This window comes from Sesamum indicum, linkage group LG2 (assembly GCF_026168435.1).
Source record: "Sesamum indicum cultivar Baizhima isolate 11 linkage group LG2, ASM2616843v1, whole genome shotgun sequence".
NCBI lineage: Eukaryota > Viridiplantae > Streptophyta > Magnoliopsida > Lamiales > Pedaliaceae > Sesamum > Sesamum indicum.
In genome coordinates this window covers 11,442,978-11,461,192 of record NC_142658.1, presented here as the reverse complement: position 1 = coordinate 11,461,192, position 18,215 = coordinate 11,442,978, and the positions used below count along the sequence as shown (strand labels likewise).

Genomic DNA, 18,215 nt, shown 5'->3' with positions numbered 1-18,215 from the left:
AATTTATACAATAAAAATTGGTTGTCGTTGTCGATAATGACTAATTGTTTAATTAGACAAACAAGCAGGTGAGGATTCCGAACACGTGATAGCCTGATATATATTTTTATTAAATGTATTTTTTATCCCATAATTTGAGTTATTCGACGATTTTGTTTTTTAATTGTTTAGGATAGTATTTAGCTCCTACATCTTTATAATTTTTGAAATTCACTTCTTTTTTTCAACAGAGTTCACATTCACCGGCAAAAAGGATGAACTCCGGTGGAAAAAAAAGAGACTAAAACAAATAATTATGAAGATGCGGGACTAAAACACACTCCTAAAAATTAAATCACAAAACTGGTAGAAAAAAAAATGAAACTATAAACAGTAACCCCAATATTAAAAAGTCACATGAGATACACAAGTATTTTTCCAGCGAGACCGATGAACTTCGACGAATAAAGGATTAAACTGCAAAAATAAAAAAAAAATACAGAACTAAAATACTATCTAAAAAATAATAAAAAACAAAAATATCAAATAACCTTATTTACGGACCAAAAGTATATTTTGAGCCTATGTATATGTACCGTTGTAATAATTCATACTTGATAAGTATTTATTGACTCTTCTATGTGGTATATGTCACGCCCATCCACAAACCTGTTTCATTCTACTTTTGGACATAAAAGTAAATGATATGCAACAAATGCTTTTTTTTTCTTTTTTTTAAATAAAATCGCTGATACCATGGTGGGGTTTCGACGAGATCCCTACCCATAACTTAGTATTAAAACGCCCAAGTCCATATTTGGAGCCAGAAAGTACAAAACTCTAAAATTAACTGGCTTTAAAAAGAAAAGATGGAGATATGGCGATAGATGGACTTTGGGTCCTGTTGACACTACAATTTAGTTAGAGAAATCAATCAGTCCATTAATCTTTTATGAATTATGATTTCTTTTGTGGCAAGTGTAACCCATAAGTTGATTCTAGAAAGGAGGAGACAACTGCTTATAGGATGGTAATGTTTTGGAACGGGGACATGGGTTCTTGATCATTTTCTTTTAGGTGGAGTTTTTCAATCATTATTTTATTACAGTATTGCATGCAGAAGGCAGAGGGAAAAGCTAGATTAATATTAAAGCTGGATTAAGTTGTTTTATTGTGAAATGGTTGTATCCTAAAAGTAAAAATTTAATATCATTTTTGCCCCTTTCTTAGTAAGTAAATAACACTCAAAATGTCTATATAGAACTATAAACTAGTTGTTCCCTGATAAATCCTTACAGCTTGGTAGAGAGTTAGATGCCATTGTTAATTTTCTTCCTCAGTACTTTTGGGCGGGTATGTTCCATGACATGAGTTGGACTGCAAAACGGTAATCAATATGGATTCCTCCTCCCTTGATATGTAAATGTGGTTGCATCGATTTAAAAGATTAATAGTAGTTAGTTATTAGCTGTTTAATTAATTACTTTTGAATAGGTTGAAAAAATTAACAGTAGTTAGTTATTAATCTTGCTCTTGAGGCTCATACCTAAAAAAGGATAAAGCCAACTTAAAAGAACTGGATTTTCACAGGACTTGTTGAGTTTTGATGTTTATCCTACAAAGGTTCTCTTGAGAAGTTGACAAGTGAAAGGAGCTTCATGGCATTGCTAAAAGAATTGACAAACTTTTTGCTATTGTTTTCTTTCAGATCGAAGGCTGCAATACATGATTATTGTTTTCTGTTTGGTACTATTTTGGGTTGAAACTGTTAAACATGCAACAGAGGAAGAAATACGAGAAGCAACGAGTGGGATCTATGGAGTCAGTTTTCATTTCTCTGTAATCTGTATGTTCAAAGAATGAGGATGATGAACAGTATGTAAATACAGCAATTGAACTAACACAACTGCTTCTTGACTAACTAACTGACTAGGAGATGACATGGCCCAATTCCAAGAAGAATAAATGAGTCACATATACACGTAAGCATCTGCTAACAATTACAAACAAAACGTTTCTACCAAAATGCGCTTTTCACCCTGCGTCAATTAGTTTAACTGCAACATCTTCAACTTCATCTTCTTCAAACTGCTGCAACTCTGCTTCAGACCGCTGCAACTGAGCTGCTGCAAGTGATTGTATTCCATCAGCCCCCCAACAAGTGGGACTGTGGGAGAAAACAGCAAGGCCCAACTTGGATATCTGGTTAGAGAACGACTTCAAAGGCAAAACTTTAGTAAAGACATCAGCCAATTGAAGGGAGCTAGGAACAAAGGAAGGCGAAATAAACCCCTCATTGTAGGCATCACGAACCAAATGGCAACCAACTCAATATGCTTCGTGCGCTCGTGGAAAACAGGGTTCGCAAGAATGTGTACGGCGGCTTTGTTGTCGCAAAAAAGATCAGTGGGAAGAACGACAGGCACATAGATAAGCTAGAATGAAGGACAAGCAATGTAGTTCACACACAGTCGTAGCCAAATTGCGATACTCCGCTTCAGCCGTAGAACGAGAGACCGTGGACTGTTTCTTGGTCTTCCAAGAGACCAAAGCATCACCCGAAAAAATGTAGAAGCCAATAAGGGAGCGGCGAGAGTCCGGGCAAGACGCCCAATCAGCATCACAATAAGGCTTCAGAGCAAATGAATTTTGAGAAGGAAAAAGCAGACCTTTGGAGGGACAATCCTTGAGATAACGGACGACGTGCAAGGTAGCTTTCCAATGGGACTCGCAAGGATGATTAATTAACTGACTAAGTTGCTGCACTAAGTGAGAAATGTCGGGACGAGTAAATCCCAGGTAAAGAAGGCATCCAACAAGACGTCGGTAAGCATCAGGATTGGAAAGCAGAGCACCAGAAGAAGCCACAAGTTTCAAACCATGAGGAAGAGGGGTGGAAGTAGACTTGGCGTGACATAGCCCTGTATCTTGTATGATATCCAAGACATATTTGTTCTGCGCCACAAAAAGACCGTCGGAACTACGGGCAATCTCCAAACCAAGGAAATAACGAGCTGTACCAATATCTTTAATCGTGAAGAGCTCATGAAGATGTTGCTTGACCTGCTGAATATCAGACATAGAAGGGCCAGAAATGAGAATGTCGTCAACATAAACTAACAGTGCCATGGGACCTGAGACTGTTTGCTTGATGAACAAACAATGATCGTGAGCCGATTGAAGGAAGCCGTAGGCCTTAAGCTTGTGAGTGAATTTGACGTTCCATTGACGGGAGGCCTGCTTGAGGCCATACAAAGATCACTCCAATTTACACACAAGACCAGGAGCAATAGAATACCCTTCGGGCGGAATCATATAAATGTCCTCCTCCAAATAGCCATGAGAAAAGCATTGTTAATGTCCAGTTGTTGAATGGGCCAACCATGAGCAGCGGCAACCGCAAGAAAAACTCGAACTGTGACATTCTTAGCAACGGGAGAAAAACTGTCGGTGTAATCCACGCCCTCGATTTGGTTAAAACCTTTCGCCACCAAGCGTGCTTTATATCTCTCCATGGAACCATCAGCCCGAAGTTTAGTTTTGAACACCCATTTACATCCAATCGCACGTTTACCAAATGTTAAAGATGTGACTGTCCAGGTGTGGTTCTGTTCCAAAGCTCGTATCTCGGTATCCATAGCCTCACGCCATTCCTGATGTTGAACTGCATCTGAAAAAGACTTGGGTTCTTGCAAAATTGACAACGAGGCTACAAACGACAAATATGCGGGTGCAGGAGAATGCAATGAATGAGGATTATGTGTAGAACAGATGAAATCATTCAGCCACGAAGGTCGCTGGCTAACTCTAGAAGATCGTCTTAAAGGTAATGTAGCAACAGGATTGGAAGCAGGTGAACCTACAGAAGATGGTGAAGATGTAGAAACAGAAGGAATGTTAGGTGGTACAAGTGAGAAATCAAAAGAATGGGAAGATGCAGGTTGCATTATATCAGAATGTGATGGAACTAGAGGTAGTGGACACATTTCATGAGTAGGAACAAAGGTTGAAAAAGGAAAGATGTGTTCAAAGAATTGAACATCCCTTGAAAACATGATATTTTCATTATCAAGATCAAATAATTTGTAAGCTTTCTGTGACATGGCATAGCCTAAGAGGATGCATTCGATAGCTCTAGGATGAAACTTTGATTTAGAGGGACTGACATCAGTAGCGTAGCAGAGACAACCGAAAGTGCGAAGGTGATCATAGGTGGGAGGATACTTATGTAGACGTTCGAAAGGAGACTTCCAGTGTAGAATTGGAGAAGGTGTTCGATTGATTAGATATGTTGTGGTGAGAATAGAATCACCCCAAAACTTCAAAGGTAAAGAGGCTTGGAAAAGGAGGGCCTAGCAACATTCAAAAGATGTCTATGTTTGCGTTCAACACACCCATTTTGTTGCGGCGTATATGTGCAAGATGTTTGGTGGATAATGCCTAATTCATGACAAAGACTAGCAATTTTTATTGAGGAATTCAGACCCATTATCGGATCGAAGAACTTTGACAGATTTGTGGAATTGATTTTGTACCATGGCAAGGAAGGATTTGAGGGTAGAAAATACCTGTGACTTGTGGTTAATGAGATAGGTCCATAGGGAATGGCTATGGTCATCAAGAATGGTTAGCACATAGGCACAGTTGGATATGGTGTATGTTTTATAAGGCCCCCACACGTCCAAATGGACAAGGTCGAAAGGTGCTGCAGAAATGGATGAACTAGGATGAAAAGGAAGTCTAGTTTGCTTAGCTTTGTGGCATACGTCGCAAGGAGAATCACAATCAAGATCAATTGAATGCAAGGTAGGAATATGTTTTATTATGTTCATAGGAGCATGACCTAGTCTAAAATGCCACGCTAAACCATTACATCGAGACTTAGAATTCGCAGCTGAATTACAACAAATAGAACAAGACAATAAAGAGAAAAATGAGTTGTTTGACAACATAAAGATTCTTGATCAATATTCCTTCAACTAGGATTCTATCAGTTGCCTGGTCCTGCAGAGAACAAGCATCTTTAGAGAATTGAAATCTGTAATTATTGTTACGGCACAAATGACTGACAGATAGTAAGTTGACAGAGAACGAAGAAATGAAGAGAACTTGTGTGAGAGTGATATGTTTATTCAAATGCACAATGCCAATGTATGTGGCCAGTTTTTTTTGTTCTATCAGGTAAAAGAATTGCTTTTGGTTGTAAAGGTTTGGAATAAGAGTGAAAGAGGTCAAGGCTTCCACATATGTGGTTGGTAGCCCCGGTGTCAATAATCCAATAATTCAAATCAATTCCGTGAGAGTTAGGGACATTACCAGCAAAATTTTCTTCATCATGCCACGTAAAATTCACATAAGTGGTAATGGGATCAGCAAGCAAATTATTCCCTTTCAGCAACTTAATCAAATCACTCATGAGTTCTGTCATGTTCTTTGTGGGTGAGCCATCTCTGCTATTTCTTTTCTCTTCTACTGCTGTAGCTGCAAAATTGCGATTCCCATTTCCTTTCTTTTTTGCATCATGCATGGTCTTATACCACTCCGGTATCCCATGGATTTGAAACAGCTGTCAAGTGTGTGCCCAGGCTTACGACAATGCGAACAAACTAAGCGTCTTCTGTCTACAAAAGGCTTCTTTCTGCTGATAGATTTATCACTCTGTTCCTTTCTTCCATCTTTCAACATTAACTGATGAGCCATGTACCGTGATCTGTCTCCCAAATCTGTGCGTACTGCTCGTTGTTTTTCCACTACAAAAATCGTAGAGAAAGCTCGTTCAAGGTCTGGTAATGGATCCTGCATAAGGATCTGACTCCTTTCATTGTTGAAGCTCTCATGTAATCCCATTAGAAATTGCATTAGCTGAGTGTTCTCGTCCCTTTCTGCTATGCCTTTGTTGACGCCACAACTGCAACCTCCACAGTACATTTCGGTGTCGGTGCCAAACACATTAGCTCATTCCAGATTTTCTTCAGTTTAGTCAAATAAGTCGTTAATGACGAATCTCGTTGTGAAATCGTGACTAACTCACGCTGAATCTGATATACCATAGGGCCATTGTTGTGCCCATATCTACCTTAGATTTCAAGGCATAGTTCACGCGAAGACGATACATACATGAATGATTCAACAATATCCTTCGAGATCGAATTCCAAATCCATGACATTACCATTAAATCCACACGCCTCCATTGTTCGAATGTGGCTGAGTCAATTGTTGGTCTGTAAAAAGTTCTGTCAATGAAGCCGAGCTTCATTTTTGTGCCGAGCGCTACGTAAACTGAGCAGCTCCATGGTAAGAAATTCTTACCATCGAACGGAGAAGAAGAGAGCACTAGGCTCGAGTTTTCTGAAGGGTGTATGTATAAGGCTTCCCTCTGCAGCTGCTCTGCAGCTGCTCTGTTATTCAGATTCATGGAGGAATCCGCCATATTCCGGTGTCATTATTCCAATCAATCAATGTAACTATCTCAGTTTGCAGAGTCCTTCATAGCGAAGGCTCTGATACCATGTTAAAAATGAAGCAGAGGAAGAAATACGAGAAGAAACGAGTGGGATCCATAGAGTCAGTTTTCATTTCTCTGTAATCTGTATGTTCAAAGAATGAGGACGATGAACAGTATGTAAATACAGCAATTGAACTAACACAACTGCTTCTTAACTAACTAACTGACTAGGAGATGACATGGCCCAATTTCAAGAAGAATAAATGAGTCACATATACATGTAAGCATCTGCTAACAACTACAAAAAAAACGTTTCTACCAAAATGTGCTTTTCACCCTGCGTCAATTAGTTCAACTGCAACATCTTCAACTTCATCTTCTTCAAACTGCTGCAACTCTGCTTCAGACCGCTGCAACTGAGCTGCTGCAAGTGATTGTATTCCATCAGAAACAAACATTTCTTTCTATTTTGTTTTCTACAAGGTAACAAGCGCTGGTTGGAAAGAGCAAGAAGCAATTAACTTTCTAAAAAAGAAGGTGAAAAATGAACCTGCATTCTCATTTGTGCAGGTAAAAGAAAATGCATAATGAGTCATTTCTTGATGTTGGACTTTGGATCTCGATGTGATTGTTTTAGTATAGTTCATAATCTATGTGCCAGGTCGAGAACTTGTTTACTCTTTGCATCATTGCTTTGTGTCTTGAAGTATATACAATGTGACTAAGAGGGGAACTCTCAAACTTTAGATATGTGGATGCATCTATTATGTATATTTATGTCGATTCTATTCTAGAACAAATACGAAACCATTTGAATTTTAGTTATTTGATTTTCCTTATTCACGTTTGTTCACTAGATTCAGTTAGAATTCATGACTAAAAGAGAAAAATCCTGATTTGTAATTTTCTTATTAATTAATTTTTACTGGTGTTGAGGGTATTGTTGTTCACCTTCATATATCGTTACAAGGTAATTTTTTCATTCAATCAAAAGAAGTATTGCAAAAGGAAAAAAAACGTGGATTTGCCTTTATTTTCTGATTATTTGAGATTTTTCTTTTAATAACGTATCAGCACAACATTTATTTCCTATCCCATTTTTTAAGTAGTATTACATGTTTTTTTCTAATTTTCCTTCAATGCACTTGGCATATTTAAGTTGTTTTCAGCACTCTCTTTTAAATGAACTTATTGAAAATGACATATGTACATATTGATTGTCACTACATGGATGTGGTCTTGTGTGACTAAGAGCTTTGCTTTAGTTTGGGCAGGTAGAGAACATCTTGGAGGACTAAATACCTAGCAAAGGTTCTTATCTCATTTGATGATAATGATGCTTCATTTTTATCACAATTGGACAATTTTGGTTCATTGAGAAGCTGAAATGTCAGGAATCATGTTAGCCGTTCTACATTTGTGCTACATAGGGAGGCTCATTCTAATGTTATTAGCAAGCATGTTTTAGTAATTGTGGTACATGTACCATGCATCTTTGATTCTAACTATTCTTTACCGTAGTATCTGTGTAAGCATAACTTAGCTTATGATAAGTATACGATAGTTTGATGTCTGAAAAAAAGGGGTTGCTATTGTGGAAATTGCAAGCATAGATTTATACTTGTATGCTCTACATTTGCTGAATGACGAACTGTCGATTCTCACAACGATGCAAATTTCTTTATAATTCATAGTTCTAATGCTTTAATCTTTGAATAACTGATGCTATACAAGGGAAAAATGGTTGACCTAGCTTGGTTCAGTTTTGTTATTATGTATCTTGTTCAAATTTTCATAGTTAATATTGCTTGTCAAAAGTTTTAATTCGAACTTACATAAGTGATAGTTTTTGAACTTTTATGTCTATATTTTACCAATTTCTAGCACACTAGAGAATGTGTGAAGGGATTTTTCTCTTGATTGAAACTGATGGAGTTATAAAACTGGATAAGGGTAAGTTTGTCTAGATTCAGATTTGTATAATGCTAGTTGGTTAGAGCTTGCCCTATTTGTAATTGGTAGTGGATTAGATGTCTTAATGCATTTTCATAAGATGTGTATGGTGCTTTTTGCATACTAGTCATGTTGAGGTGAGTGATGAGTCTATACTGTTTTAATTAATTGAAATGATTTTGTCAATGAAAATCTATTGCTAAAAAGTTCGCCTCCTTGTTAGATTTTAACCTCTATTTACTGATAAAAGAAGCAGCAATCACTGCCTCTTTTGCTGATGATAGCGGCAGCAAATTGCTGCCTCTTTTGCTAATATAGAAGCAGTAAAAAATTACTTCTGTAATAGATGTATAAAGCCAAGAACACTTTCCCTCTTGATTGACGCTTTCTTTATTGTGTGCCATTTCTTTTCTTTTTCTCTCGTTTTTAGTTGTAATTGCAAGATATATGAACTTGCATACTTGATTGATGTTGTGATTCTCCAACTTTACTAATATGCTTGACTAGTGCATTGATTCTCCAATTTACTAAATACAGTAAATATCAAAATTGAATAGACCTGATTCAATAGGCTCAAACAAACAAGCTTGATGGAATCTTGGATGTTTAGTTTAATATAATTTATCTATTCAAAATTAATGTAATTAATTATATTAATAGGCAATATTGCAATTTTCGTCCTGTATGTATAGGGGGTTGGAAAATTTGGTCCTCTAGCTTTTGCGGTGGCAATTTTGGTCCTGTATCTTTCAAATATTCGTGTTCAGCCCATTTTGCCCTTCTAGCGAAGAGTTAAACCTCCTAGTCCACTACATGCTCTAATTTTGGCCTAACATGCTTCCGAAATAAATTAAGCCCTCATAAATTCGTACATTTTTCGACCGTATTGTTCCCGGGTATTTTAAGTTCTCGATTTTACAGACTACCTTCAACCACACTACCGCTGCAGATGGTTCGTAGATACTTGGCTCCTTCAGCAACAAATAGCACAACCCCATTTCATTTCCTACCTTAGGACATAAAAGGGATTCCAATATAGAGACTTAATAAAATTTTGGAAAACAAGTTGAATAGAAGCCTTATTTTTATTGAAAAAATATCAGAATATTACATAGATATTATTCCTCCGTTGGAGGAGACAACTATTTAGCCTCTGATATGATAGAGGACTTGACTTGTTGGGAAAACCCCCAAAAACTAAGAAATTAAAACACTACAAAAGATTGAAAGGATTCAGAATTTTAATATTTTGAAGAGTAGGAGAAGTTTTCTGATGATCCCCCTCTACTTCATTGCATCTATTCATAGGCGTCCGTGGACTTCAAATTCGGACTCCAAACTTATTTTCTGATGACGTCATTGCATTTGTCATCCTCTTATCTCTTTCAAATGATATCACTGTATTCGTCATTGCCTCGTCCTTTCTAGCTTTTGGTCATAATGTCTTGCTGTCCACGTGATTTCTAGCTAGCTTTCCTGTTTTGCTAACTGTTTGCCTTTGTCGTTTTATGCTGACAGTCTTATCCTTGATCTTTTACATTTTTTAATTTTTGCGAAAAGAAGTAAAAAATTTTCCTGCTTTGTTGTTCTGGTCCAGTTCAGGTTTATTTTGCATGACCTAAAATTTTGTCCCATATAGGGGTTTCTCTTATTTTTTACAGCAATGGCATAAATGGTCATGCCATTGCCCAACATGCAATATATTGCACGTCTTTATTCTTGTTGCTTGTAGTTTATTCTCCCAGATTAACATCCTCTTCTTTTCAAATAAGCTCTCTGCGAATTCAAGAGTTTGCACTTCTCGTGACACAATTGTTGCCATTTCACCAGAGTCCGGTGATGGCCTTGTGCAATCAGTACTTGAATTCGACACTACAGGTCTAGAGCTCTGTGCTCTAAAGGCATGTCTAGGGTCATGCTTCCTCAACTCGTGAGTCATCGCCGAAACTGATGCCTTTCGAATTAATTCTCTTAAATCGTTCCATAGCGTTGTGGATGCTAATAAGGAACTCCTTATGGTGACCTGGACTGTGTCTAGATCAGCTCTTTGAATTTGTTCTGCAACTTGGGCATTTATCCCTAGCTGCCCGAACTTTCTGTCAAGCTCCTCAGGTTTTCTAGGAGGTGCCTAAGCCTCAGCATGATAGAGTTTGCTTCAGATGCCTTCATCTCTCGTCAGAAAATCTACAAGAATAGTTTTTTTTGTCGGTAATGGTAAATTTCATTAAGTAAAGTACAGAGTGTACAAATCAAATGGCAGGCTAAGTATGCCATGGTATCCACCATACTCTGTACAAAGTAATAGTACTAATGCTATGTGAAAGTCCACACTAAGTATACGGAGTCTAATCTCATCAAGAATAATTCGAGCAAGGGATAATGCATCACGATCCAGCTATTGATATTTCCGTTGATTCTGTTCTTGCCAAATGTGGTACACAAGGGATGCCAAAAGATTACGATAAACAACATTGATAATATGTTTCCCCCTCCATCTCTGTGCAGCAATCAATACGTCAATGGTCCATCCTCTAGTGGTCCATGAAAAGTAATTTACAAGAATATTTTCATAAGATTTTATAACGACAATATTATGACAATAATGTTGGCATTCAGCTTGCCGTATGATAATACGAGCTTTCTCTATCTTTGTTCTAATTTATTTTAAGAAAGCCTTAACATTAGTATTATCAACCTTTAAAGTAAATTTTTTAGCAAGTAAAAATAAAGGCCATTTTTTAAAAGCATTGCCGGAAATGCAAAACACAAAGTTCAGAACACCTGGCGATGTCAGTTATCACTTGTGTATGCGATAATTTATGACAAAATATTAGAATTGGACTTCTCATGGCGAGGAGAGGGTGTAGGAGTATTTTGAGGCTGTGACTGTCCCTGTAGTCCCAGAGGAGCAGACCCCAGCTGCCCATATCGAGAGTAATGATTCATATTGTGGTGATGAACAACATATGGATTGGACGCGGAGGATATTTTTTATGCAGCCGGATCGAGTGAAATATTCAGGACTAAATTCGTAAAAAAGAAAAAAAACTAAATATATAAATAGAGTAAATTACAGAATGAAGAATACTAATAACCTAAAATTACAAAACCTAAAATATAATTTTTCCTTTCTTTTGAGAAGTAAAGGCCCCATCCATAATGCTAGAGATACATTATCACATTTTATTGAAATACTTGTATAAATAGTTTCGATCGTAGACTATCCATGTGATATGGATCACTTATCAACGCAATAAAGCTGGACATTGCCACACTTTATAAAAAGTACTTAAATAAATAGTTTTTATCATAGGTATCCCTGCATGTTCTATGAATCAACAATCAACAACAATAATCATGGCTTGGTCGGCACAGCCTTGAGAGGTATGGCCTTTTTCAGTGAAACGCCAAACTTCTCATTTAAGTCCACATCTTGTGGTGCAATTCCTGGTTCAAATTCCCAATCAAAGTTCTGAATCAAGGAGGCCACGGTTAGGTGAACCATCCTATATGCTAGTGGCTGCCCTGGACAAATTCTCCTGCCGGCCCCAAACGGGGTCAGTTCAAAGTCGTGGCTTTTGAAATCAACTTCCCTGTTCAAAAATCTTTCAGGCTCAAATGAATCAGGGTTCGGCCATATCCTTGGATCTCTACCAATCGCCCATATATTAATGAGAATTACGGCATTTTTGGGTATGACGTAGTTCTTGATTTCTAGATCATCTCCGTCCTTGCGACGCATCAGAAATGGGCCTGGAGGATGATATCTTGTGGATTCTTTGATCACGGCTCGTAGATATGGGAGCTTTGAAATGTCTGATTCTTCAACCTGCTTGTTTGCTCCAACAACAGTTCGAACCTCCATTTTGAGTTTTGACATTACCTGGGGATTTCGCAGAAGTTCTGTCATTGCCCACTCCACTGTGACCGATGTTGTGTCCGCTCCTGCAACAAATAAATCCTAACAACAAATTTACTTAGAACAAGTTACTGTATATTTTTATTTATGAATTTAAATTTAATCAAAGAAAAATTTAGAACAAAATATGTTAAATACTACATATCAAAATCATTTGAAAGACATCAATATTTAATAAAACATTATTTAAAATTAGAACCGAATAATTTAAAATTTTTTGAATCTAGAATTATTCGATCAAATTCAAATGATTTATTATTAGACATAATTTCAAATTCACTATTTATCCAAAATTAGTAACCTAAACAAAATCCTCATTGAAATACTTTATGCTGATATTTAATAAAATATTAGCACTCTAAATAGTTATTTTGATGTATTTTTAATAAAATTATTACATAAATTTTACCCAAAAAGATGATCGATGTCGAGTAAGTTTTCAATTTTTTTTTTGTTTGGTTCTCTCTCTTTCTCACTCTATCGTTTTTCACTTCTATTTCTTTCTATTTTTCCAACTTAATTATTTTCTTATAAAATTATTCTTTTATTCGTTCAGGATAGTAAATTCAATAAAGAAAGTCTTAATTACGAATAAAATTATATAATATATAATAAACTTTTATAATTTTATTTTTAAACTCAAAATACATATTTAGTCTGGTTATACAAATTTCTAGTCCAGTCGTTTAGCGGTTTTGTCCTTTAATTTTTTAGGGTAGTATTTTCGTCCTACATCTTTTAATTTTAGCTATTCCATCCTTTATTTTGTTAGAGTTCACTCTTCTCGCCAGAAAAATATATATGCATCCCAAATAACTTTTTAATATTATAGCTATTATTTCTATTAGCTCGTTTTTTGTCAGTAATTTTGTCTTTTAATTTATTAGAGTAGCATTTTAATTTTTGGTCGAAGTTCACCCTTCTTGTTATTGGAGATGAAATTCAGCAAAGAAAAAAAATTGAGATTGTAAAAACTAAAAAGATATAAAACTTTAATGCTGTCTTAAAAAAATTAAAGACGAAAACACCCTATGATATATGTGACGAAAAATGCATTCAACCCTATCTAGTATTGCCAAACCCTAATTGTTTCCAAATTTTCCAAATCACTTTTATCATTCTTTGCTTTCAATTAGCTAGTGATAATGTTAGCTAGGGGACAAGTGGGATAACAGAACCAACATGGTCAAAGTTTCCGTCGTTCTAACAAAAATATTTATTGCATTGTTAGACAAATATGTTCTTAATTAAGATGTGTGATTGGACACGACATTATTCCTAAATTATTATGGAAAATCTCCCTCAACAATTGTTGATTGATCTAAATCAGTCTCATGTGAGAGCATTTCCACCGGAATAACGTATAATATAACATATCGGTATAACTAATGCGTCCGGTTCCGGCAAACATGTATTTGTCTTAAAATCCTATCTCAAACAATGTTATCAGTAAAACAAGTACGAGTACCTTTTATCATGACTAATTACTATTATCAAAATGAAAAATTCGAGGGGCGTATAAATTTATCGGTGGTGTGCAATAGTTATTGGCCGTTCTTTCTGCAAGTGAAACTAAAATATTATACGTAATTAAAAATCATGACAAATATTTTAAATATAACTAATTGTGTTAAATATTGATTAATTGTAATTAAAATTTAAATTTTCATGCTAATTTCTTTAGTCGTATTAGATAATTTCGATTTATCAAAATCTTTTAATTGTAGCCATTTATAACGTTGAAAAAGTTCACTTTTTTGTAGGGTAAGCTGCACATATGCTGCTATATTTATAGTGTATTTCTCAAGCACTTGCCATAGTCTGGGGCAATAAAAAATTTAAAGGATGTACTAACCAGCAGTAAATGCTTCATGGTGTTGCGGGTCAATTCCGCCGGATTTCCTTGGCTGATCTCCAACAGCACTTCCAGCAAATCAGTTTTCCTTGCCTGAGAATTACGTGAAGCTTCCGCTCTTTGATCAATGATACTATCAAAATTTGCAAGCAGTTTCCCCATACAAAACTCCGCCTCTCGCTTGATTCCTTGCGGATCCAACAACCCCAGAAACCCAAAATAATCTCCAAGATTAGGACAGGCAAACACTGTCATCAATCTGTGGATTATTTCCTCGAGTTCTTGAGTCGAACCCGTGTTATAATCAGCAAAATCAAGTGAGAAAAGAGTGTTTGATATGAAGTTAAGGGATGTAACAAAAGCAGCGTGTCCAATATCCACAGCTCGGCCATTAACACAGCATTCTTGGACGTATTGGAGCAGTTTCTGCAGCTTCTCTTGGCGTAGTCCCTGGCTGGCGTATAGTGGTTGGGTCGAAAACATCTGTTCTTTGCATATTTTACGCAGCTTTCTCCACTGGCTGCCCATGGGCAGCAAGGCCACGGACTCCGTGTGGTGGTCAAGTGCTCGGGTTGCCGCTGTGATCATCCTGAGGGGAAAAGCTTGATCATGCGTTTGTAGTATTTCCTTGGTGATTTCTGGCGATGACACAACGATTGTGTCTACGCTGCCCAGCTTGAGATACATTAAAGGGCCATAAGTTTTGGAGAGTTCGGTAAACTTTTGGTGGGGGTTTTGGCCAAGTTGGAGAATGCTTCCGATGATGGGAAAGGGGTAAGGGCCCGGAGGAAGCTTGGCTGATCTCCTGTTCCTGGAGTTGGAGTTCAGGAGATGGAAATATGCCCAAATGAGAGATAGTAGGAGTAGAAGGAAGGATGCTATCAAATCCATTTTCGCCACTCCTCTTTCTCTCACTCTGTTTTTCTCTTTGGTTTGGATCAATTTATACAAGAAAAATTGGGTGTCGTCATCCATAATGACTAATTATTTAATTATACAATAAGCAGGTGAGGGTTCCGAACATATGATAGCTTGATATATATTTTTATTACCTTTATTTTTTATTCCATAATTTAAGTTATTTGACGATTTTATTTTTTAATTGTTTAGGATATATAGTATTTAGGTCCTATATTTTTATAATTTTTTAAATTCACTTCTTTTTTTCAACAGAGTTCACATCTACCGACAAAAATGATGAACTTCAATGAAAAAAAAAATTAAAAAAAATAATTATGAAGATGCGGGACTAAAATACACTCTAAAAAGTTAAAGCACAAAACTGGTAGAAAAAAATGAAACTATGAATTAAAAGTCACGTGAGATATACATATATTTTTCCAGCGAGACGATGAACTCCAGCGAATAAAGGATTTAAATTGCAATAATTAAAAAAAAAATACAAAACTAAATACTATCTTAAAAAATAATAAAAAACGAAAATATCATACTTGATATTTTGAGCCTATATATATGTACCTCTGTAATAATTCATACTTGATAAATATTTATTGACTTTTCGTATTTGGTATATGTCACGTCCCATCCACGAACCCGTTTCATTTTACTTTTGGACATAAAAGTAAATGATATGCAACCAATGCTTTCTTTTTTCTTTTTCTTTTTATAAATAAAATTGTTGATACGGTGGTGGGGGTTTCGACAAGACCCCTACCCATAACTTATTATTAAAATACCCAAGTCCATATGCGGTGCCAGAAAGTACAAAACTCTAAAATCAATTAGCTTTAAAATGAAAACAAGGAAATAAAACATCCATACGGATGAGGTGCCATTTCTCCCTCCGCACGCACGAGCACTTACTGCGCCCTGTTGGCAAGCATGGTTAGCTAAATAGTCTATTGTGTTATGGTGTGTGTTATAGGTTACAGAGCAACGCAGAAACGCAAAGCAGAACAGAGATGCAGCTTGAAGATGATGCTGACTCTACTGCCAACTTAGCACTGACTTGGAGCTGTGTTGGCTACCTCGTCACCTAATTTTATGTTCAGTTTTGTTTTGGTTTGTAAAGCATGTTTTATCTCATTTGTTAGATTTACGCTTCTTGCAGCAGTTAGTCTGTTAGTGTTAGTTTACGTTCTGTTATACAGCCTCTGTACATATAGCCTCTATAACTAATTTCATTTCTGAATTAATGAGAACAAACCGCAGAACTCTCCCAATTCTAAGAATGGCCACGACACACACTTCACATTCTGAAAAACTACTTGGTATCAGAGCCTTCTTTTGAAGGTCTCTAGATATGAACCTTGATTTTACAACCTTGAGTCAACATGACAGAGGCGATTAGAGGTAGCAGACATTCAACCCCATTGGAGATGGATACAGGAGAGAATGGCAGACATTCAATTCCGAAGACACTGCAACTACACGGCTCAGAACATCTAAGTATGATTCTCGTGAGCACGATGCTCACAAAGAGCAATTATCTGACTTGGAGTTACGTGGTGAAAAGAGCTCTACGAGCTAAGATGAAGTTAGGATTTATAGGTGGTACATCTGCAAAACCGTGTTTGACAGATCCTCATTTTGAGCAATGGATAGAGGTAGATAGTATGGTAACGACCTGGATACTTAATTGCATCTCAAAAGAAATTGTAGGAAGTTTTATGTATGCGAAATCAACTCGTACTCTGTGGTTGGATTTAGAGGAGCGATATGGAGAGTGCAACGGACCTCTCTTGTACCAGCTGCAGCAAGAGATTGTGTCCTTGACGCAGGGAAACAAGTCAGTGGTGGAATACTTCTCACGGCTGCGTATGATATGGGATGAATTGGACGTGTTGATGTCGGTTCCTCAGTGCATGTGTGGCTGCACTTGTGGAGCTTTCAAGGCAGCTGCTGATCAAGCAGTTTTTACTCGACTAATACAATTCCTTATGGGGTTAAGTGAGACCTTCGATCACTTGTGTGATCAATTGCTCGTCATGGATCAATCCCCATGGTGAAAAAGGCGTACTCTATGATTTTAAGGGTGGAGAAATAGCGGGAAGTTAGCATGGAAGGGACAGAACACGTTGACAACTTGGCTATGCAGGTGAGGGCAGGAGGTAGGAAGGAGCTCATACCGAGGCAATAAAGAAATTACACAGACAAAAGAAGCTTACACTGCAGCAACCGTGATCGTCCGGAACACACGAGGGACATGTGCTTTAAGCTCCATGGAACCCCTCGAATGGTATAAGGAACTAATGGAGAAAAGGAAGAGAGAAACAAGTGCTGTGGAGGCTTATAATGCACAGTTAGATGAAAAAGGCTGCAGTCAATCTAAAGAACACAACCAAGACACCTTGCTACAAGTACTGATACGGCTTATGAAGAAGGAAGGGATTCACACAGGGTCACTTGATGATCCGATGCAAATCAGCCACACACAACTTGATAATTTTGTTGGTAAGAGTTGTGTCTTTTCTAGCATTCATGATTATACTTCGGATTTTTGGATAGTCGACACAGGAACAACTAACCACATGTGTGCACATAAACATATTTCAGTCTTGTCTACCTTCACCTAACCCACGTTTGTGTATCTTCCCGATGGTACTTCACAACCGGTCACACACAAATACATTGTGACTTTACATTCCAATCTTTCTCTCACAGACGTGTTTTTGGTTCCTCAATTCCATCATAATCTGTTATCTGTCTCCAAACTCTGCTCACACTCAAACCTTGAAATGAAGTTTCACTCATCTTATTGTGTGTTACAAGACCAGGTGACTAAGAAAGTGATAGCCATAGGGAAGCTCTGCAACAATCTATATGTACTGGATAAATCATCTTTTGATCCTTCTGTCATAACATCCTTAAACTCCATCACTGATACTTCTTGTAACATTGCAGCTACTTGTAATACTACATTATGGCATAGGCGGCTGGGACACCCTCTTTGGTTGCTCTAAAGCATTTACCTATTGTTGTTAATATTAGTGATACAGTTGATCTATGTGACATATGTCCTCTTGCAAAACAGAGTCGCTTACCATTTCCTTCTTCAGAAATAAAAACCACACAAACCTTTGAGTTACTACATATCGATCTT

General features: G+C 37.0%; 1 protein-coding gene across 1 annotated transcript; it reads right to left on the bottom strand.

Moving 5' to 3' along the window:
- Positions 1 to 11,489: 11,489 nt before the first annotated feature.
- On the bottom strand, positions 11,490 to 15,100 carry LOC105155501 (cytochrome P450 76T24). Its single transcript, XM_011071379.3, has 2 exons — positions 14,153 to 15,100; positions 11,490 to 12,339 (listed from the first exon to the last, which is right to left on the bottom strand). Exons 1-2 carry the CDS (start codon positions 15,041 to 15,043, stop codon positions 11,734 to 11,736), a joined length of 1,497 nt encoding a protein of 498 aa, XP_011069681.2. The 5' UTR covers positions 15,044 to 15,100; the 3' UTR covers positions 11,490 to 11,733.
- Positions 15,101 to 18,215: the final 3,115 nt, after the last annotated feature.

Excerpts from the sequence above, each read along its gene's own strand:
- LOC105155501 (XM_011071379.3), bottom strand. The coding sequence starts at position 15,043 with ATGGATTTGATAGCATCCTTCCTTCTACTCCTACTATCTCTCATTTGG. Across the intron at positions 12,340-14,152 it reads CCATGAAGCATTTACTGCTG|GATTTATTTGTTGCAGGAGC; the intron begins GTTAGTACATCC and ends ATTTGTTGTTAG.